Below are 23,658 nucleotides of genomic sequence, written 5' to 3'. Positions count from 1 at the left end.
ATGTACCAATTGCTTGTGAAAACTGCGCCAAACCAATAAAAAAAACTCTAGTTACATTTTTTTAATCTATTCACAGCAATAGTTTATTTATACAACATGTCTGAGAAATATGGACCAGAGCCAGAGTTACTCAGCGCAATGTTTACTGTGTCCTGACTTCTTAGTTCTTTGGGGGAAATTCCCAACAATTATTAACTCGTCCAGCAGAACACGGCTCTTTACTCTGCCTTCACATCGTGCTTTCATTGCTGCAAAATGTGTCTCAGGACTCTTGGATTTGTCCTCGTTTTGTTTCCTGGATTGCTTCAAGGTAAGAAGATTCAATTCTGTTATAGTTTGTAAATGTGAGACTTATGTGGGATTTTAAACAATTTTCTTTATTGTACATCAGCACAGGGTTGTGATTCTCCCAGACTGGTTCATGGTAACTTTCTCCCCAGACAAGAGACTTACTCTGACAGAACCACGATCACTTATTCCTGTGATAACGGATATAAACCTGTAGTGGAGGGTTGGTGGGCAACCAGTACCTGTGAACGTGGGAAATGGTCTCATGAACCACAATGTATAGGTAGGTCAGTCCTGGGAATGGTGAATGTGCTTTAAAGCTTCAATATAAATTCTGTTCTTAAAAAATGTAATTAGTTTAGATTTGCTAATAAATAGACTCATCTGAGAAAAAGAACAATGAAATCTGATTGTTTCAGTAAATAAATATAAAAAGCAATAAAATCCAATAGCAGGATGGTGAAGTTTAATTTAATGTTTTTGTGCCAAGTGCAAAAAAATTTATTTATAGTAGTTTTAAAGAATTACAAATCAGGAATTTCAGTCTCCCACAAGGAAAAATAAAAAAATATCTTACAGTAATTCCTTGAAATAACTATTCACAAAGTGTTGATGGTGACTCTGGTCTGTTTTTCCTTAGATGAAAGCAGCTGCCTTCCACCAACTATTCCCAATGGAAAGTACCGGCTGGTATACGGCTGGTATGTGGATGGAAGTACACTAATGATAACATGCGATGGAGGATTTGAGCACCAAAACCAGTTCACCACCATTACCTGTGGAAATGGAAAATGGTCCTCTGCACCAGTCTGTGAGAGTAAGTCTGCTACATGTTTGACTCCAGTTAGCTGTTCAACACTTTTTTTTCTGCTTCTATTCATGACTTTTTATTTTTACAGGAAGTATGAGTGCATGCAGTGCACCTCCTAAAATCCCCCATGCAGTCATCATTCATGGATACCAGGAAGTGTTTGCAGCAGGTTCAGAAGTGCAGTATGAGTGTGAAGACGGATACACTGCACACACCGAGAAATCTGTTTGTATACAGAGAAACTGGACACCAGTGCCAACATGCAGTAAGCTGACTGTTTAATGAGATCTGCATTTATGTATTTACTTTTTCTTATTTGGCAATAATCCACAGTAAGTTTAAAAACAACTAATCACATGACACTTGAAGGAATATAGAACATAATCCAGGAAGTAAATGCACCAGTGCATGAATATGATTGGTGGAAATCATCAAGTGTTCAGAAAAATAATAAACATTTGAACTCTGTAGTCTGCAGATGCAGAATGTGTCATGTTTACATCCTGTTCTGCTGCTAATAATCAAAGTTTTAAAAAGTAAATATATAAATATAATCCTAAAACATTAAAAAAACAATAATTTCATTGAAAATTATCATAATTTTTTGAAAGACTGAAAGAGAAAACGTTGACATATTCTGAGTTTTTTAAATTAATGAAAACTTCTCAAAGCTATGACCTGGTTAGGGGCTCTGGTGGCTCTTAGATGGTGTTTTCCTTGTGGCTGCGTACAGAGGAGATGGGGGATGGTCTGTGCTGGCGGACGTTGGTTACTGGCCTGGTAGCCTGGCTGCCCCTGGGTGGGTTCGGGACAGGCGTGGAGGCTTGGGGGTCTGGGTGTGCTCCACCCCCGGGACTGGGGCTCTAGCTGGGCCTTGGGGGCTCGGGTCCTGGTAGTTGTGTTGCTGGGGTTGTGGGTGGGTGGGTGCATGGGGGTTATGCCCCGGTGAGGGGTCTGGGATGCGGGGCCTCCCTGCTACTGCAGATAAGGAGGTGGTCTGCTTGCCTCCACCCCAGAGAGAAGGGTTACATCTCCTGGGTATGGTTTGCCCCTCTGGGGGCAGGGGTACCCGGACCTGGGATATATAGAGTATGTTTGGGGAGTGTGAATGTGTGTACAGTGTCTATTTGTGTCTGTCTCCACGTCGGGTGAGTGCCGAGTATTTGTTTGTGTATATGGGGGTGGGAATGCACGTTTGTGTCTGCGTGCGCCTGTTCATCTGTGTCTATATGTCAGCTTGGGTCTTAGACTCCACCTCTCTGGGAACATCTCAGGCTCTCCGAGGTATGGAGGCCTATCTCCCCTCACCACACTCCCTACCAGTGGCTGATGCCCTCAGACGTTGGTGTGTTGGTGGTTCTTGGTGTCTGGCGCTGGGAGCACATGTATGTACCAACTCACTCCTGGTGGCCGATTGGCGGGGCCTGGCACCTGTGACCCAGCTGGGCCTGAGGCTCGGTCCTCTCTGGCACAGCTGGCTGCCAGCAGAGCCCGCGTGCACATCACTGCAAGCCCCTCTGGCCTCTGCTCCGTGGCTGCTGGGTGACCTGTCGTTTGGGGCTCTCCTCAGCTCTTCCCAGGAGGGTGGCGCGGTTGCCCCCGTGGTGGTCCTCCTTGGGTCCTCGTACTCTGGGGCCTGGATCTCCTCCATACCTGCTTCATGCCCTGGGGGACGGGGCTGTGGCTCCCCACACTCTCTAGCAGATCATTACATGGAGAAACCTTTTGAATACAAATTCAAATTCAAATTTTATTTGTCACACACACACACAACCATACACAGTATGACATGGGGGTGAAATGCTTGTAGCTGTACAATGCCCGACCATTAAATGACAGAAGAAAGTTTTACAATATTTACAATTTACAGTTTACTACAAAATTTACAAATTAACTTAGGAATTTACAGTAAAGAATGTGCAAATAGCAGAAGAGATTATAAAGATAAGGATTATAAATTATAGGAATTATAGGATTATAGGAAATGTGTGGTGGTGCGTGTGGTGACGTGTGTGAGAGTCCAGTCTTATAGTGACGTGTGTGGGAGAGTCCAGTCCTACACCTGGTTCAGGGCCCGAATAGCCTGGGGGAAGAAGCTCCTCCTCATTCTCTCTGTTTTGGCCTTAAGGGAGCGGAAGCGCTTCCCAGACCTCAACAGTGAGAAGAGTCCATTGTTGGGATGGGAGAGGTCCATCATAATCTTCCTAGCTTTGGACTTGCACCGCTTGGTGTAGATGGACAGCAGGTCAGGGAGCTCTGATTGAATGATGCGTTCTGCCGAGCGCACCACCCTTTGCAGATCTCGTCTGTCCTGCTTGGTGCTGTTCCCAAACCAGGTGCAGATGTTTGCCGTCAGGACGCTCTCGATGGTGCAGGAGTAGAAGTTCTTGAGCACCTTCAGTGGCAGATGGAAGTCTCTAAGTCTTCTGAGGAAGAAGAGACGCTGACGGGCTTTCTTAACCAGGGTGTTGATGTGGCAGGACCATGACAGGTCCTGAGTGATGTGGACACCCAGGTATCGGAAACTGTCCACTCTCTCCACTGGCGTGCCACTGATGATGAGGGGTTTGTAATTCCTCGCCTGCTTTGTAGTGAAGTCCACGATCAGCTCCTAAGTCTTGCTGATGTTTAGGAGGAGGTTATTCTCCTGGCACCAGGTCTCCAGGTTCCTAATCTCCTCCAGGTAGGCCATCTCGATGTTGTCGGAGACCAGGCCCACAACAGCAGTGTCGTCAGCAAACTTGACAATGGAGGTGGTGTCGGATGTGGCTACACAGTCATAAGTGTACAGTGAGTACAGCAGGGGGCTTAAAACACAGCCCTGAGGCACTCCAGTGCTGAGTGAGATGGAGGGGGAGACTTGTTTTCCCACCCTCACTGATTGGGGTCTGTCTGTGAGGAAGTTGAGGATCCACTGACACAGTGATGAGCTGAGTCCTAGATCCGTCAACTTGGTGAAAAGTTTAGAGGGAATTATTGTGTTGAATGCTGAACTGTAGTCCACGAACAGCATCCTAACATAATTCCCTCTGCCAGTGTCCAGGTGACTCAGGGATGTGTGGAGCAGGTGAGATATGGCATCGTCTGTGGAACGATTAGTCCGGTAAGCAAACTGAAGTGAGTCGATGGTGGCAGGAAGTGAAGAAGTGATGTGATCTCTCTACAAGCGTGCTGATCCACACAGGTGTACACACGGGTGTTCACAAACACAAACTACACCTTTCTTGGCTGCTACCTCAAAGCACATTGTGCACTGTCGATCTTGCGTACTGCACAATAACATGTAATATTTAGTATCTACTGTTAGCTAGTTTATTGTGATGGTGTTGTATTTATTATGTTGCTCTGTTTTGTTTGTTGTCTCTTCTGTTTTTTGTTTTTTATCTCCATACAGGTGATCCAGGTGTTTTGTTTGGTTTTTCTTTTTTTCTTCTTCCCCCCTTTCTCACCATCTCTTCTCTCCTCTATTTTTCTTTCTCTCTCTCTCTCTTTCTTTCATTCTCTCTCCCTGTCCTATCCCCCAGTCATGTCTGTCCCGTCTGTAACAACCGAAAATCAAATCAAATAAATACATAATTATAATAAAGGTCAGTCAAATGGACCAATATGGCAAAGCCATGATGATCCACTTGGTAAAGTAAATCCGCTTGGCATCTTTCTTGGCCTTCAGACAACAATTCTGATAGTTAATGATCCAAATGGGACAGGCAAAAAGAAAGAAAGAAAGCAAAATAACTGTTTTGTATCTTTCAGGATCTTCAAATGAGGGAGACACACGTCTTCGTTATACAACAAGTAAATAAGTACATTATTTTCTCCTTGAATTTATTGATGCTGACAAATCAGAATGTTAAGTGCATTACGTATAAATGATGACACTGGACGCAGCGTGTTCGGGTGATGTGTTCCAACTTTACTCGTAACCCCGGAAGCTCCCCCCACACACAGCCTTATGGGAACAGTAGTCTACCACTACACCTCCTCCTTCTAGCTAAAGACATACTTCATAACGTCTCAAACAGCTCACTAGAACAGAAATGGGGAACATCATGAAACATGAAAATTATACACATCCCTCATTTGTTCACTTACATTTAAACAAAACACATTATTGTAAACATCTCTGACAGCTTAACCCAGCTTTGAATAGGGCATGAATGGATAACTTCAGAGAATTACACATCCAGTCTTTCAGGAGGTCTCACCACTCGACCAGATCTGGTAATAGTCCCTGTTGGTCTGAGGTGGCTCCTATTTCTCCTCAGAAAACCCCTGTCTGTCTCTACCACATAGGATCTGGGAGCACTGGCAGGTCCAACTACTGCTCCGGTAGTTCCTTCCGTGGTAATCCACACTTTCTGTCCTGACGATAGTTCCGGAAGTGGTCTGACTCTATGTCTGCGGTTGTAGTGTTTTGCCTGCTCACGCCTCCCCTCCTCATCTTTTTTTCGAAAAGCCTGTAGGTCAGGCCACCTTGGCACCAGCTTTGCCACAGCCTGTGGCAGCGTGGTCCGCAGGTGTCTCCCCATAAGCAACTGCGCCGGCGAGAGCCCATGTTCCAGTGGGGTGGCCCTGTACGCTAGCAGTGCTCTGGTGTAGTCACAGTCCTTTTTCCACAAGTCTTTAATGGTACGAACAGCGCGTTCTGCCTCCCCGTTGGCTTGGGGGTACCTAGGGCTGCTCGTTTCATGTGCGAACTGGTACTCTTTGGCAAAGTGCTTGAACTGTTCTGATGAAAATTGTGGCCCGTTATCCGATACCACAGTCTCGGCAACACCATGTCTTGCAAAGGCTTCTTTTACAGCATTAATAGTGACCTCTGCAGTTGTGTGTCTCAGTTCAGCTATCTCAATGTACCTTGAGAAAAAATCAATAATCAGCAGGAAGTGTTTCTTTGACCACTCGAACAGATCCATGCCGACTTTTTGCCATGGGCGGTCGGGAACAGGAGTTGCCAGCATTGGTTCACGGCACTGTAACCTATGTTTTTGACATGTTTCGCACCTGTCTACCATTTGACGTATTTGGGTTGAGATGCCCGGCCACCACACAGACTCTTTTGCTCTGGCCCTGCATTTTGAAATGCCCTGGTGGCCTTCATGCAAATGTGACAAAACCTCCGCTCTCATTTGAGGTGGTATCACAAGTCTCTCCCCTTTCATGAGAAGACCATGGACTAGATTGAAGTCCATTCTGTATTGCCAGTATCCCTTTAACTCTGGATCTAGTTTACCTTTTTCTGGCCAGCCTGTCCCACATTGATACACCACCTTTCTACACAGGTCATCCATTTCCTGCGCCAACTTAATCTCCTCCAGCCTTTTATCTGTTGCTGGGAGATGGGAAACTACACCGTCCACGAAAACCTCCACCTCTTTTTCCAGCTGAAGATCCCCAGCAGAAGGAGGCCCTGCCAGCGGTGCTCGTGAGAGAGCATCAGCAGTGACAAGGTTTTTCCCTGGAACATGGACAATGGTGAAAGTAAAGCGCAGCAGCCTGAGGCGGAATCTCAGGATGCGTGGAGGCAGATCATCCAGGCCTCTTGTGCTCAGAAGAGGGACCAGGGGTTTGTGATCTGTGATTAGAGTGAACTGTAAGCCCATGAGGTAAGATGACAGTCGTTCACACGCCCACGTTACAGCTAGTGCCTCCTTTTCTATCTGCGCGTAGCGTTTCTCTGTGTCTGTGAGACCTCTTGAGATATATGTGACCGGTCGCCAGGAGTTGTCAGACTGTTTCTGAGTGAGAACAGCCCCGACACCGTATGGCGATGCATCTGCAGCGACTCGTGTATCTGCTGAGTTGGAGTACTGAGCGAGCACTTCTGGAGAGCTTAATATCCCTTTTAGTCTCCTAAATGCTGTTTCCTGTGGCTCCGCCCATATCCAGTCATTTCTGTCTTTTAGCAGTTCCTTTAATGGTGTGGTGATTGTGGCTAATTGTGGCATAAACTTGGCAAGATAGTTGGCCATGCCCATGAGACGGCGCACATCTTCCACACTCTGAGGCTGCGGCAGCTGCTGGATTGCTGTTATCTTGTTGGGATCAGCCTCAATGCCTGTTGCTGACACTTTGTGTCCCACAAAGATTATTTGACTTTTAGCAAACTCACACTTCTCATTCAGAGTGAGACCCTCCTTATGAAACATTTGGAGCACACAGTGCAACCTCTGGTCGTGCTCCTGCCTGTCTCTGCCGTATACAAGCACATCATCGGCGTGACAAATCACCCCTTCAAAATCTTCCAGCATCTGTGACATTCGCCTTTGGAAATGTTCCGGCGCCGATGCAATGCCAAAAGGAAGGCGGTTGAACTGAAACCTTCCAAAAGGCGTGATGAAGGTAGTGAGTGGCCTTGACTCTGGCGTGAGCGGAATTTGCCAGAATCCAGACCGGGCGTCGAGCTTTGTGAACACTTTAGCATCTTTCATCATCGCTAGTGTTTGATCTACTGCTGGGAGGATGTGTCTTTCTCTTTTGACTACTGTGTTCAGGGGTGTGAGGTCCACACATATTCTGGGGGGCTTTCCTGCTGGTCTGGGGACCACTACCATGCCAGAACACCACTCTGTAGGCTCAGTGACTTTGGAGATAACACCCATTTCTTCCATTCTGTGCAGCTCATTTCTCACTGCATCTCTGAGGGGAAGAGGAACACGTCTTGGGGCAGATAGGGCTATTGGTACAGCTCCTTGCTCTATCTCAATGTGATAAGGCTCCCTCAGCACGCCTAAACCTTTAAAAACGTCTGGGTATGCTGCCCTGAAGTCTGTCACCGATTCCTCTACTGTGCTTACTCTGTACACAAGACCCAGAGCCTCACACGCTGGCCTGCTTAGCAGTGGCTGTACTAGACCTGACACAAGGTAGACGTCTTGAGAAACACTGCGCCCTTTTACTGCTAGCTGTGCCTCGAAGCAGCCTTTAACATTAAGTGGGTTACTGCCCGGCCCTAGTAACTTCTTTCTGGGTCTCTGCAGCTTACCATCCCTGTCTGGACTGTACAAACCCTCTGGAATAGATGTAACATCCGCCCCTGTGTCAAGTTTAAAATATACATTTTCCCCATTTAACTTGACCTTTTGCACCCAGGGCTGTGACCTCCCAGTCTCTACTTCACCCAAGAACACACAATCCTCGCTGTCTGCATCTTTCTGATTTTCTGTCACTTCGCGTAGTGCTGTAGCTTCACTACTGCGACAGACCGCAGCAAAGTGCCCTTTTTTCTGACATTTTCGACACTGTACCTCTTTGGCTGGACATTCTTTCCATGAGTGTTTGTTCTTGCGACCACAGCGGCCACATTCCTTTCCACTTTGTTTGATTGGCTTTTGTTCCTTCTTCTGCCACGTCTGCGTTTTCCCGCGTGTTGTATTTGTCCGTATTGTGTCCATGTTCAGTGTTTTCTCCACTGCCGCGCTGCTGTGAAGTATTGATTGTTGTTTCTTTACCGTTTCGCTCTGCCTAACTTTCTCAATGGCTTTAGCAAGAGCCAACTCTGAGTCCATTTGCAGCAGCTCGGACAGTCTTTTGTCTTTTATGCCAACTACAATTCTGTCCCTTATGAGTTCGTCTTTGAGTGCTCCAAATGCACAATTTTCTGCAAGTTTGTGCACAGCAGTGATGAACGACTCTGTACTTTCCCCTTCCTGTTGCCGTCTGGAGTTAAACTGTGCTCTTTCAAAAATTACGTTGTGTTTTCCTACGTAATGTTTGTCAAATGCCTCTTTGACAGTTGCATATTTCTTTTTATCTGCATCGCACAGTGGTAAAACTGCCAAAACATCATCAGCAGCGTCTCCCATAGCGTACAGGAGTGCATTAACTTGATACTCGTCTGATTTGTTATCAAGAGCAGTTGCAATGCGAAATCTTTCGAACCTTCTGATCCACTTTGGCCATTCGGCAGGATGAGAAAAGTCAAATGTTTCTGGGGGTGTTATTTGTACCGTGGTCGCCATCGTGACGTGTGGATCCCTGGCTTCCTCGCGTTCAGAATCCAAGCTTTCCGGTGCGCCGACCTCGTCTCCTCCTTCCGACATGTGAAGCTCGTGCTCGACCGCGCGCGCGCACGCGCCCTGTTGCTAGCGCCGGTCACAGCCTCGGCCACGCTTCACCTGCTTGCCGGTCTTGTTCGGGTTATCGATGCGAAAACTTCTCTCGCAGTTAACTGCACCGTACTGTACTCGAAAAAGAAGAAGAAGAAAAAAAAACTGTGGAGACCGCCGTTCGCACTTCTGACACCACGTATAAATGATGACACTGGACGCAGCGTGTTCGGGTGATGTGTTCCAACTTTACTCGTAACCCCGGAAGCTCCCCCCACACACAGCCTTATGGGAACAGTAGTCTACCGCTACACATTACCTCAGCGACAGTTTGGTATGTTTTCAGAAATATTCCTGCGTTTTCATTTCAGTTCAAAATTGCGGAAACTTCCCTGTTATTGAAAATGCTGTTGCTCAGCAAACTTCACGATACTATTTGATATACCGATGCCAACGTTTGTACAGATTAGTGGGTCCAGAAAGAGTGAAGTGTATCAGCAGTGGCATGTGGTCAGACTTACCTGAGTGCAGAGGTATAAACACATCAATGATAATCATTTTTAAGGATCTCTTAAAGCGTTGGGGAGAAATTTAAATTTAATGGTTGTTTCTTGTGTCCAGCTAACTTCTGTGCTGTCAACACCGATGACAATCCTGCATACAAATCTGTGGGAACTGTGCACATAGAAAATGGTGAGGAAAAGAGAGAGTGGAGTGTGTGAAACCACACAGCTGGTCGTTTGAACATTATTCTAAGGTTCGATGCATCAATGGAAGAGTGGAGGCAACTAACTGTAAGTATTACTGTAAACTCTCTATGTTTGAACGTGTCAGTCAGAAAAGTTTTCAGTGCTGTGTTGCCTACATGTTAACACGTTTTTATTACCTATAAGAAAGAAAACTTTTTAATAAATAAAACAACTGAATATGAATCGTTTTAATAACAACTACATTTTAAAAGATCTGAGCACTTAATGTCTCTGTGTGTCGTCATATCCAACCAAGCTTTTACAACTTTAAACTCCTTTAAACACAGAAAAAAACTGCAGCAACTCTGCTGATTCACTGATTCGTTGTTTCTACCTTAATTTGTTGTCACCAGAAGTACTGCACAGGCACCTGTCACACCTTGTAGTGTATGCTGCCGCCCTGACAGCTTCCCTTTCCCTGAACTAATGCCTGTGATGTGGAAATTATTAAAATGACTAACACATATTTTTTCCTATCTGCTTTTAAACCTGAAATTATCCCTGGCATTTCCACTTGGCAATTTCTAGTGGAATCACAATAGATCTTATAGACTCTATTAATATGTATCTCTTTAATCAGAATCAGAAATACTTTATTAATCCTGAAGGAAATTATGGGTTACAGCAGGCAGCGTGCTGGTTGGCATGCGCACTCACAAAGGAACCCTCCGACCAAACATACTTACACAACATCACATTGGGGAGATAGGTCAGAGCGGTAGGCTGATAAGAAAAATAACGAAAATACACAACATGAAGTAAGAGGAGGACATAAAAGCTCCACCCAGACTGAGCTCCTGAGGGGAGAACAGTTTGAGAACAGAAAAAAACACCTCAGCACAAAAGCACATGAATTGTAATACACCATAGAAGCACATGGCAAGCAACAGGGGTGGGTAAGGGGTGAGAGTAAGCCAGTGTAGACAGCGCATCAGGTCCTGCAGCATGCGCTGGGCCCAGACCCGCCGTCTGACCTCGGCCTTGGAGATAAGCATCCGAAGTCGTTTGGAATACAAGATGCGGGACACGGGATGGGGACGAAGAGTCTAAACAGAGTCTGTTATCAGAGAGAGTGTTTTTGATGTTCAGCTCCAGCTGTGAGGCCACAGCTGGCACCGATATGGTAGACGCATGAAATGATGGTGGTTTCCTTTAGTGCAAACAACTGCATGTCCGTCACTGGTCTCTCAATCTCCCGTTGGAGAGCCGTGAGCTTCTCAGAGATGTTATCAATTTTGCGCTCAAAGAGCATACTCTAAGTGCCCACAACAGCATCAAGCTTCTCTTGATCTTATCCATGCTGCGTTTGATGAGCACATTTTGAGAAGTCACAACTTGTGCCACGGTTTCAATCACAGCGGGCAGCCTTGTGGGGCTTTGATCAGCCATTTCCGCTTTCTTCAATTTCCGATAAGCTAGGGCCAAGCCAGCTCCGATCAGCAAGAACCCCGTTATCATGCTTCCGAAAAGGTAGATGTCTTCAATGTCCTCAATCGACAGTCCCGCCAGGCACACGACCCTCTAGTTCCTCCACCCATCCATCGTGTATCCGGTGGGGAACGTCCCTCCAGGACACTCGGGCTCACCCGAGCCCAGGCTTCTCATTGAAAGGAGAGTGTGAATTGCATTTAGGGACCAGTTGATCAAATCTATAATTCCTCTTTAAGGTTTTAACATATGCAGAAAGGCTTTAAACAGAGTTTACTGTGTGATCACCTTTAATGAGGCTGATAAATATGTTGTTTACTTTGTGCCTCGTGTAAACACAGGGGACTATTTAGTAAACAACCATATCCACTTCTATAGAAACTTCTGCCTCATGCAGTGATTTAAACATTATCCCAGTAAAGTCGATTAAACAAAATATTAAACCTGATAAAAACTGTCAGCAGCTTGTAGACATGTAGAAAACTGAACACACCTCATCTGCAAATGTTAAGTAACTGAAGTGTTCACACTGAGCTTCTGCATCACTGTTTACAGGTTGTAACTGGGCAGAGCATGCAGTGGTGAGTGTTCCTCTTTAAAAGAAATGCTGTTATTGCTCTGATCTGTCATTTAAAGATGCTTAAATGCAGAATCACAACTTGATTTTTTTACACTCGTAATTTATTCATAAAACATATTTTCTTCTAACCAGAGGTGCAAAGCACAGCTGTAGCTGAGGATTTCCTCACCACCCTGGAGCTTTTAGAGGAGACGCCTGACATATGATCACATCATCATTTTCATCTTTGAGAGTGTGAGAGAAAATGGTTTGTGTGCTCATATATGAAACAAAAACACAGCTGAACTGAATAAAGTCTCCTCCTCATAAAGACTCCTGCTGCTCTTTACTGTTCTTGTTTTTAGTGTTTATATCTGAAGAGCATCGATTTAAAATCAATCAGTTCTCGTTATAGGAAGTTATAGGAAACAGTAAAGAAATGAGAAGAAGTAATCCTTCTTCTTCTTTTCTTTACTGTTTAAAAACACAATTATTTCCCAAATATCAAAACAAGTGTATTATTAAGATTATTGCAAATTTCATTACACTCATATGCAGTGAATCTTTTTCAACATTCACCTACGGTAATGTTATAAAAACCACGCTGTTGCCTTCCTGTTAACACACACCTGAATGCTCTAGACCTGCAAAAAGCCAAAACCTCTGCTTTGATAGATGTACTTCACAGAACCACATAGTGCTCTGAAGACTCTTTTTTTCACATGACTGTACAGCATTGAAAACACAAAAACATTGCATATGTACAGGTTTTAGTGCGGTTTATGCTCCCACCCAGAATAGGTCTTTTTCTGGGAAGGTAAATGGTAAATGGCCTGTATTTGTATAGCGCTTTTTAAATATGCAAGGAAGGCCTTGCATATTTCAACAGGACAACACTAAACTGCATCCTGCACCATCTTTACAGCATCACTTTGTAGTGCAGGAGTCTGGGTGCTGAATTTGCCTGCAGTTTAACTGAAGGGAAATATTTGAGACAAAACCAAAGACAAAGACGCAACACAGCTAGAATCTTATATCAGACAAATCTCCCAGAGGTTCCAGCTGCTGGTCTCCTCGGGTTCCCAGATGTTTACGGACATCCGAGGAACTGAAGGAGGTCAGGGGTATATTTGCACCAACCAGGTGATTTCCAAAGAGATATTAACTGAAAACTTATCTTTAAAAAGACTTGTCTGTTGGTGAGTCTTCATCTGTAAAAGAAATGCAGTGTATGCCTAATTATTGCCCTCGAATAAAGAGTCATTATATGTTATTCATTGTACACTTGTTTTACTTTATTTAACAAGCTTGAAATTTGTTCATGAAACATCTCAACTTAAAACCAGATGTGTAACTAAAGCTAAACAACAAAGGTTATTCACACCTACAGCTGTTCAAGCTCACAAGTGGCTGAAAGCTCTCCCTTTCACCTACATTACTCTAAATCATAAAACTACATCAAGTTTTTAAAAAGAAATCATTGTGCTTGTTTTTGACAAATTGCACACATGTATACTGCAGTCACAGTTTAGAATTCCTCTAACCACCAGCGATTATTATTTTTATTAGAAGTTTATTGTGTGTTTGGTGAACCAGCATTAATTATTAGAAGTTAGAACCGGCAAACTGTTTGTACTAAAAATAATTACATGATTTGTCTATCAAAAATCTCATCATTCATTTTAAAATGAATCCATTAAAAATGACAGTGACCGTGCTAATAAAAACTCTGATATGAAACGGTAAACACTTCAGTAACAGCAAAAAATCCTGCCTAGACTTGGACTTGCTAAAGTAATGTTTAAAAATGTTTCATTATTACCAGAATGTCTTTTTTTAAGTTTAAATTAAATTTACAGGTTTTTTATCTTAAACATGTCACACAAATCCATCAAAATCTGGTTGGATTTATTTTTTTTGTCCTAAGTTTAGATGGCACGTGAGTCTGACTGCGAGTCACCGCCATGTTAAAATACAAACACACTGCAGAGGTGACTACGTCTTTGGTTCTCCCTACATGATTTCTGTGCCAAGTTTGTTGCGCTTTGCCTTTAAGCTCCAGTTTTTTGCCAAGGAGCGTCAGTGGGCATGATCAGAGGTGGCCAAGTTCTGCACAGAGGAAGATGAATCGAGTCCAAGCAGCGTTCCCAGGTAGGACTGCTCTCGGTGGTCCAGCATCTGATCCGACCTCACGGGGTGGACGATGTTGCCCGGTTGAGGTGTGAGGGTGTACTTCTCTAAGAAGGCCATGTCCGTAGCCTGGTAGCCAGAGTTTTGCTGCTGTCCTTGAGTCTGCAAGCTAATGACTGTGTGAGTCTGTGAGGAGTGAGGTGGAGGCCTGTGAATGGTCAAGTCGCCCTGCGCTCCTCCAGCCATCTGGATGGGAACTAAAGTGACGGGAACGCACACGTTTGTAGGAGCGGGGCTGGTTTGGTGGCTCGACTTGGGCTCGGCATGGTACGTCTTTGAGCTTTCCTCAAAAGTAACCGACACTATTTTTTCTTCACCGATCGAGCTGAGGGGCTGCTCGGCAAAGCGCGTGCTGTGCACGTGGTCGACGTGGTACTTGAGCTTGTCTTTTCTTTTAAAAGTGGCGCTGCAGTGGGGACAGTTAAAGGGACGGACGTCTGAGTGAATCACCATGTGCTTCGTCAAAGTCTTCTTGATCCGAAATGTCTGATGGCACTCGGGACATCTGTGCGGTTTCTCACCTGTTACACATAACACAGAAAGACAGACATTCACGTCTACGGCACCTTTAATTTAATAATAATCATCTTCTGTCCTGATGGACCCTGCATCAGAACACTGACTGTCAGGCTTTCAAGACCCCCCGACTGTTTGTAGAGGCGTCTTTTGTTATCACTTCTCCAAACCCAAAAAGTCTTTATTTCATGGTTCTTCTAAATGTTGTCTACTCGACACAGCTCATACAAATGAAACTGTTAAACAACAAATGCACAGCTGTCAGCAACAGTTAGTGGTCTTGTTATAGTTTCTGCATCCAGGAGTCTGCTCAGATCTGTTTGTGTCAAAGTGACTTAAGTTTTATCATGAGACGGTGAGCGCGGAGCTTACAGACACATCCACGGGGCTTAAAGTGAGATTCAAAGAACAAGAATGACTACTCATCCAGATATCTGTGTCTGCATCCAAAACAGAATATAATCTCCAGTTGAAGCTGCTCATGTTTAAAGGATTCAGTTTATAAAAAAAAGAATAAAACAAGCCTAAAAACACTCATTAAAGATCCACTTCTTTTCTGTTCTCATACAGGAAGTATTTTCATGCAAATGTAGACTTTCCACTAACTCATTTGCTTCCTTACCTGAGTGAGTCCTAAAGTGCATTTCTAGACTTGACTTTCCTTTAAATTCTTTCTTGCAGACCTCACACTGATGCACAGCAGTTTTATACCTGAGAGGAAAAAAATCTGTCATTAACACACAAAGGGAACGTTTACCAAACCTCCAGGCTACTCTGTAAAGGAGATGCAGAGAGAAGCAAGTGACAACAACAACACCACTGCACTAGAGAACCAGCCCGTGGTTTGTATAACATACTTCTGCCAGACTTTCTCTCCCAGATGAACACTTCTGTAGTGGACTGTCAGGTGATCATGGCGTCTGAAGCACTTGCCACACTCCTCACACTGGTGTGCTTTCTCACCTGTAATAGAAATGGGTACAGTTAAAATACTGTTTTAAGTGTTTTACGCTGTACCATGTGACTCTGTGCGGAGAAAAAGCCACAAAAGTAACAAGTAAAACTAGAGAATAGCGCTGCCGTCCCTTCCATGCTCACCAGAGTGTATTTTCTGATGTTTGGTCAGGTGATCGTGGCGTATGAAGGTTTTCCCACAAACATCACACTCATATCGCTTGTCATCATGGTGGACTCTGAGGTGAAGCCTGTCCAAGGAACAGTTTTCTCATTAAAGACAAGTCTACTATGAAGTTATGTTCATAAGGTCATAAGATACCTTTATTAGTCCCACAAGTGGGAAATTTCATAGTAGAAAGTTTGAAACTTTTGTGATCACCAACACCAAACGGCGTCTCCAAATCTCACAGGACCCACCTGTAGGAGCTGCCGTGACGGAAACTTTGGCCACAAATACTACAGAGGTGAGGTTTCTCTCCACTGTGGATCCTCAAATGCTCCTTTAGGGTTGTCCTGTGATGTGGAAACTCAAATATGATCATCTATGACTATTTTTTTAAATAAATAATCATTGCCGTATAACATAGTGCACTCCCACATAAAAACGGGCCATGTGGGAAATGTAACAGGCACAGACAGGTGTACCTTTCTCTTACTGATTTCCCACAAACCAAGCAGGTCCACTTTCTTTTGCCTCCATGTGTGCACTCGATGTGCCTCTTCCTGTTGCCGGTGTCATTAAACTGACGACCACAGATCTCACAGGGGAAAGGACCTGAAAATGAGGCAGGACGAAATCGAGTAGATCAATTGCTACTTCAATATGGGTTACAAAAGTACACCCTGGCACATTCAGATAACCATTCACTCTCACATGAACAAATACAGTCAATTTAGAATCACTAACTTAACCTAAACTAACCCGTCTGCATGTCTTTGGACTATGAGACGAAGTTGAAGCACCTGGAGAAAAACGTTAAAGGTTTGGATTTAATATAGTCTGAAAACATGAAAAACAAAAACTTTATCTCCTGAATATTCTCTATTTAAATACTTATCTGAGATTCAAAAATACGTTTAAATATATAAGTGAAAAAAATAGTTCTCACCTAAGTGGAACTTCTCTTGGTGTTTCAGCCTGGCAAACCTGGATTTAAAGTATTCATCACAGAAGGAGCATTTAAAAGGCCGGTCTTGGCTGTGCAGGATCATGTGCTCCTCCAGATGAGGTTTGCGAGTGAAGGTCTTGAAACAGATCTGATACAGAGAGTTCAAAGGTTACAGGTAGGATTAATTCATCATTACAGCCCATATAAAAGTCATGGGTGTAAACACTGGTTATTTCACAGATATACTAATATAAAGAGTTTCTTTAAATATTGACACAGGAAAACATTGATCAATGAGCTTAATCCATTATTATAACTTTACCACAAGACCACAAACTATCCAGTTTAGCCTACAGCTGCCATCCTGTATAAACTCTGAGCAATAAATTATTATCATTTAGTCTCTTATAAAAGACATTTCACAATAAGTTGTGTAACATGTAAATTTCCATTTTAACAAATGTTACTTGCTGAACAGTCCTTGTCTTTGAAAATAATCTGTCACCTTCCTCTCCTCTCCTTCTTACATCTTTCTCCATTTCTCAGATTAAAACGATCACACACTAACTTTTTTCTCTTCAAACACAACAACTGTTGGAGCAGCAAACAAGAGAGACTGTGTGGCAAACGGCACAGACACTTTGTGTTTGGTGACACCTGTTGAGCTGTCTGAAAAGCTGCATTTGAAATGACATGCCACATAAAAAAATGTATGAATTAAAAAACAAATCATCTTTGTTGATCCTCACTCCTCCTCCGTAGGCCTAGCAGAAGGCTTGAAAATAAGTACTGTAACTTTATTGACATTTGCATGCATGAATGCATGACAGAGACGAGAAAGGAAAACGTGTTCAAAGAGTTTGCAAGTGGGACCACAGTGGTTGTGCGTTCTGGTCTGATCAGTATCTTACCACATCAGCTGCAGACTGCAGAATGAAAAATTAACTCATTTGATAAAGGGAGGGAGAACCTTCAGTTTTCAGGCCCCTCTTCTGTGGAACCAGCTTCCAGTTTGGATTCGGGAGACAGACACGATCTCTACTTTTAAGATTAGGCTTAAAACTTTCCTTTCTGCTAAAGCATATAGTTAGGGCTGGACCAGGTGACCCTGAATCCTCCCTTAGTTATTCTGCAATAGGTGTAGGCTGCCGGGGATTCCCATGATGCAGCTGCTTCTTCAGCCACCTTTCTCACTTACTATGCGTTAACAGACCTCTCTCCACTGAATCATACTTGTTATTAACCTCTGTCTCTCTTCCACAGCATGTCTTTATCTTGTCTTCCTTCTCTCACCCCAACCAGTCGCAGCAGATGGCCCCGCCCCTCTCTGAGCCTGGTTCTGCCGGAGGTTTCTTCCTGTTAAAAGGGAGTTTTTCCTTCCCGCTGTCGCCAAAGTGCTTGCTCATAGGGGGTCATATGATTGTTGGGTTTTTCTCTGTATGTGTTATTGTAGGTTCTTGCACCTTGAGGCGACTGTTGTTGTGATTTGGTGCTGTATCAAATAAATTGAATTGAACTAATATTATTGTTGATTCCACAGACTATCAGTTAAAAAGATAAAGTTCTTAAAAAGTATTTAATTTGATAATAACTGATTGTTTGATTGACTGAGTCTTGGAAATATATTATAAAAAATGGATGTGGGCTCATCAGGAGAAATACATTTGCTAACATCACTGTCAATAACATAAATATTTCTTCAAAACTGAAACCAGTCCTCACAGCACATTTCCAGCTTTCACTCTTCCTCTTCCTTTTGGTAAGAAACTCTTGGATGTGGTCTGGATGAAACCTGACAGGAAAGAGAAGATACTTCATTACACAGCGCAACAGCACAGCAGCAGCTCAGCTGATGTTGGTGTTGTGTGATGTTTGTGCTGCACAAATGACTTAACTATAATATCCGACCTGCACTGGCTCCCTATTAAATTTCGTATTGATTTTAAAATCTTATTGCTCACTTTTAAAATCATAAGTAACACCGCGCCCAGCTATCTTACGGATCTCCTCAGCTTTTATATCCCTGGGAGAGCGCTTAGATCAGCAGGCCAAATGCTCCTGGTGCGACCTAGATCTCGGCTCAAGACCAGAGGTGACCGCGCATTCGCCACTGTCGCACTCTACCTCTGGAATAACCTCCCCCTAGCTATTCGGGCGTCTGATTCAATTCAATCTTTTAAATCTCGATTAAAAACTTATTTGTTTAGTCTTGCTTTCCCCGCCTCCTAGAGCCCACATTTTTAGTGTACTGGAACTTATCTTTATCACTTTGTTAATGTTTATAATGTTTTAACCTTCAGCATTGTGTGCAGACTTCACTGGTGCCTACTATGCCTGGTGTATTATTGGTTACTTATGTCACCCGCCTGTTAGTATATTTTATTTGTATTTTCATATTTGTATTTATTATTGCTCTTAACTCATTCTGTGAAGCACTTTGGCATACCTGTGGTTTTTTAAATGTGCTATATAAATCAAATTGTATTGTATTGTATAATATCTTAACTAGAATTTAAGTAGAGCCAGAGTTTTACAAATATGAGCGCTATAGTGCTGGTGACACTGCTTCAATCGTTTTAATTGTATATTAAATCCAATAACACGGAAACTGAACATGTAAAATGATAGACTGCCAATCTCAGACTCTTCACCACGAGGCTGATCTTTCTGGATTTATTTTTAACTATTAGTGTATATGAATTATCATTCACTGCACTGCACACACCATATACACTGTATGTACATGGATGCAGTGTTATAGCTTCTCTTTTTTGTACAAAGCAAAGCCTAAATACCTCACACACATGTATGCCGATATCTTGAGCTGGTGATGATTTGCAACCAGAGCGACAGGGAGTGGTCCAAACATACTATACTTGCACATTTACATCCATTTTCTTACCCTGGCATCAATCATCCCATGAACATTATGTGAATTTATTACAATACCAAAGTAAAATGGCCATCTCTCACCTCCTGACGTGCTTGGCCAGGGTTTTCTTGCTGGCATGGAGTTTGTTGCAGAAGGGACATTTGTGCTCCTTTTTCTGGAACGGGACGTCGCTGGCGTGCTTCTTCTTGTGTACAGTCAGGTTAGACTTGGTGGAGTAACGCTGCAGACAGATGTCACACTGGAAAGGTTTCTCGCCTGTGTGCACTCGAGTGTGGCTCTCATATTTCCCTGGAAATATGATTTATACTGTATTAGGAACACATCTGGGTCATAAGATAAACACACACTACAGACGTACCTCTACAAGAAAAAAACCCTTTACACTTACAATACAAACACAGCAATGCCTTTTAGAGGCACTCTCTAAAGACACTTTAGAGGCCACAAAAAAATCTATTTATAAACAATGGCCATGTAAGTTTGGATTTTTTTTCCTTTAATAATAAGCACCTTCATTTAGAAACTCTTGTATTTACTTGTGTTATCTTTGTCTAATATTTACATTTGTTTAATGATCTGAAACATTTAAGTGTGACAAACATACCAAAAAACAGGAAATCAGTAAGGGGTTAAATCAGTTGAATAGTCTTCCACACTAGTTGTGTTATCACAAATCCTGCTTTCCTTGGTTAAACAGAATCTAATATTAAACACTTGCTGAACATTACAAACTTACTGTATTATAAATATTATGAAACAGAAGGAACCATGGCCAGGAGATGAGACTCGTATGAAAATGTAGACAAAAAAGAAGACCCTTCGTATGACATAACTTGTTTTACTGTCTAACAGGTTAACCGTGTTAATGGTGTATTTTTTTTTTTTTTTTTACCCATGAAATTATGGGGGGTGAAATGCTGCAATAAAATTTAAAAAGTGCAAACTACAACTCAACTCTATTAACTTTTAGGGTTACAAAGCGCTGATAAATAAACAAAGTTTTACAAAATCAATTTTGACTGATCTTCTATGGAATGACCCTCAAATCTTAGGCTGTGGTAATTCATGATGAGCATTTATAGCTATTATATGTGTGTGCCGACCAAACACTGAATGACATTACAAAAAATAATTATCTCTGGTCTTATCTGTTAACCATGTAAGATAAGAATAACACTAATAATCTAGATCTTATTCCGTGGTTCCCACCTGCACGGTCAAACGTCTTTTCACATTTGGGGCACTTGAGGATCTTCTTGCTGGAGTTCTGTATGATGACTGGAGCCAGACCTTCAGGATACACTGGACTCTGGTTAGAGCTTCCTGCTGCTGCTCCAACATGCATCTCCACCCTGTCAGCAGCCTGCTGCTCTGTCCTCTGTAGATCTGAATTCTGCAGATCTGCACGGCTCTCTGCCTCATCAGCTGTCTCAGCAATAATAGCGGCATTTGCGTCTCCTCTCTCTTCCTCCTCCTCTTCCATATCCATTACATCGTCACCCTGAACTGGTTTAGATGCCTTATTCACATCCAGCTTGGCTGTCACATTCACTTCCCCTTTTCCTTCCAGTCTGTTTTTGTTGTGCTGCCTTGATGATGCAGTGCTTTGTTTTTCCTTGGGAGCACTGCTACTGTACTCACCATCATTTCTTTTATACTTAGTAGGTGTTCTCCTCCTACGAGCTGATCTCCGTGTGGTAGCACTTCCCTGACCTGTCGTCTTTTCTTCCTCATTTGAGGCCTCCTGATGTACATCAGTGTGTACACTCTCAGCCAATTGACCCTGATTGGAGTTATCATGACCGAACAGGTTTCCTTGAACATCAGCTGGACTGTTGATCTCTGTATCAGCTCCTGGCGAGTTATTGGAGGTAGTTTCCACTTTATGAGAAGCTATTGTCTCAACCTGGGTTTGTATTACACTTACAGGTTGTACTTCACCGTCTTTACATAACAGCTTTAATATATCCATCATGTCCAGGAATCGGGCCGCTTCAGTTAGAGCTGGGAGTGCTGTCTCTGCAACAACACACTCAGCGGTGTACAAGAAGCTGAGCAGGTGCTGGAAAACAGAGTCCTCCACGTGCTCCAGAGTCACATGAGTTTTAGCAGAAGGATTCTTGGACAGCTCAGCATGGAAATAGCTGCTCCCATGGGCCAAAACCACCTTGTGAGCACTGTAGGTCTTCCCACCTACAGACACAAACACATCGCAGAACTTCTGCCGGCTCCGGTCCTCATTCAAGAAATTGAGGAGGTTGTTACTGTGCTGTGACATGATCAGATGTCTCATTTGTGGGGCTGACTCCTGTAACGTTTCAGAGTTTGTTGGGATGTTGGATGGAGGTACACCGTCACCACTGGCACTGGCCTGCCTGCCACGTCTGGGACGGAGCATAGTGCTAGGCTTTTTCGTCATTAATGTGTCTGCAGGTCTACAAGGAATCCCTCCTGGAGAGAAGAGGAATGTCATCAGAGCTGGGACTGAACATGTATAGCTGCTGACTACTTGGTTTTTTATTCAGATTTCACAGGAGCACGTTAGTCAAGAGGTTCCACAAATGGTTTGGTATGTAAGTGCAACACAGTGCAGCAAAGCTGACTGTAAAAGGAGACTGTAGTCATACATATGCATAAACACACATAAAAAGATGCTAAGAGATTTCTCGTGCTAATGCGAAACACAAAACCGCTATTCGTTATAAACAATGCATTCAACACATTAAAGGCCTCAGTGGCCTTAAATGTGAAATTAAGCTAACTTAACTCTGCTGCTAATCTAAATTGTTAACTGCCAGGACAGGGGCATTTACATATTCGCTCCCCACCTCAAGGACCCCTAACATTGTGTTATCGGAGTGACGGGCGGGCCCCCCTCCGAGGAGAGTGTTGACAAACGACCTCTGATGTTACCCTGCAAACTATCATTTCATACGCACTCGTATTTTAACCAAACGTCTTACCTAAGAGTTGCGGGACACGTTTACAAGGCACCGCGCACCCCCAGCTTGAATAAGAAATGTGAGAAATAAACGAAGGAATAATAATTTCCTGGATATTTGTAACGCCCCACCAGACACCGAAACAAGCCGTTTGCTCATTGGCTGCTTCAGCTTTTGTTCTCTAACGGTCCATTTTTATCCGCGTAAACACAAGCAGCAGAGAAATAAACCTCAACAATTACGACAGTTCATGCCCGTGTTACTTCATTTTCTATATAATACATGAAAAGTCAAAGACGAAATAAACAAAGGCTGGGGTGTTTTTTGTCGATTATCATCGTGAGCTCATAACACGACGGCATCATGGGTAATGTAGTCCAACAGCTAATGGCATATTGGCTTTCTTTTTTTTCTACTTTCCAACTACATTTATCTGACAGCTAACATTTAAGATTTTTTTTAAACCGTTGACAACATATAAATGCAGTATTTTGTTTTTAAAAATGTAAAAATTCCCAGCCAATTGCAACAAAAATATAATATAAAGTAATATTGGAGGAATCGTGGTGAGATGGTCGGCACTGTTGACCCACAGCAAGAAGGCCCCTGGATGTGAATCCACGATTAGGCTGTGGCCCCTCCAGGTGGAAGAATTTACAGAGTCACCCACCTCCTGCAGGGCAATTTGGTTGTACTGTATATTTAAATTTGAAGTACATTGTTAGCACTGTACTTCTGAATTCACTAAAGTGAATGCATGGCAATACGGAGTATTTTGGTAATATTTTCAGTGAATGAGTTTAAGAGTTCAAAACCCTCATCATAGGGTGGAGTCCTAGGTTTATCAGCCTGAGCCAGACCAATGGTAAAATAAGCAACACAAACAGAGCATCAAGCCCATTAGTTGTACCAGAGACCAAAGTGAATGCTCTTAGAGTTAAATGAATTGTGGTTACGTCAGAGGCATTTAAATGACAAAGATGCTTCCCAGATTAGAAACACTGGCCTCAGTTTGCCTCATTCAAAGACTGGAGCCTTGATCCAACCCACTGCAGCCAAACTGCACTCAACCTGCAGTGCATATGTGTGTGCACGTGCACACATCCATTTGCGTTAGTGTCCATGTTTCAGGACATGTGCATAAAACTGAATTTCAGTTGTGCCCAAA

The 23,658-nt window shown here is 43.3% G+C and overlaps 2 protein-coding genes across 2 annotated transcripts; one reads left to right on the top strand and one right to left on the bottom strand.

The window, feature by feature from the left end:
• Positions 1-208: 208 nt before the first annotated feature.
• LOC146648453 (complement factor H-related protein 1-like) lies at positions 209-12,238 on the top strand. Its single transcript, XM_085390210.1, has 8 exons — positions 209-310; positions 392-571; positions 929-1,105; positions 1,188-1,364; positions 4,853-4,894; positions 9,769-9,941; positions 11,880-11,905; positions 12,037-12,238. Exons 1-6 carry the CDS (start codon positions 256-258, stop codon positions 9,867-9,869), a joined length of 732 nt encoding a protein of 243 aa, XP_085246336.1. The 5' UTR covers positions 209-255; the 3' UTR covers positions 9,870-9,941; positions 11,880-11,905; positions 12,037-12,238.
• Positions 12,239-13,318: 1,080 nt separating this feature from the next.
• On the bottom strand, positions 13,319-22,641 carry zbtb41 (zinc finger and BTB domain containing 41). The gene is made up of 11 exons (XM_085390203.1): positions 22,512-22,641; positions 20,758-21,999; positions 19,629-19,836; positions 18,378-18,447; positions 16,656-16,803; positions 16,192-16,321; positions 15,964-16,059; positions 15,688-15,794; positions 15,447-15,552; positions 15,212-15,300; positions 13,319-14,594 (listed from the first exon to the last, which is right to left on the bottom strand). The coding sequence occupies exons 2-11, from the start codon at positions 21,965-21,967 to the stop codon at positions 13,963-13,965; spliced, it is 2,796 nt and encodes a 931-aa protein (XP_085246329.1). The 5' UTR covers positions 21,968-21,999; positions 22,512-22,641; the 3' UTR covers positions 13,319-13,962.
• Positions 22,642-23,658: the final 1,017 nt, after the last annotated feature.

Source organism: Rhamphochromis longiceps, linkage group LG18 (genome assembly GCF_057381845.1).
Source record: "Rhamphochromis longiceps isolate RC_006_pf linkage group LG18, R_longiceps_female_GT1.1, whole genome shotgun sequence".
Taxonomy (NCBI): domain Eukaryota; kingdom Metazoa; phylum Chordata; class Actinopteri; order Cichliformes; family Cichlidae; genus Rhamphochromis; species Rhamphochromis longiceps.
This window is presented reverse-complemented; position numbering and strand designations above follow the sequence as displayed.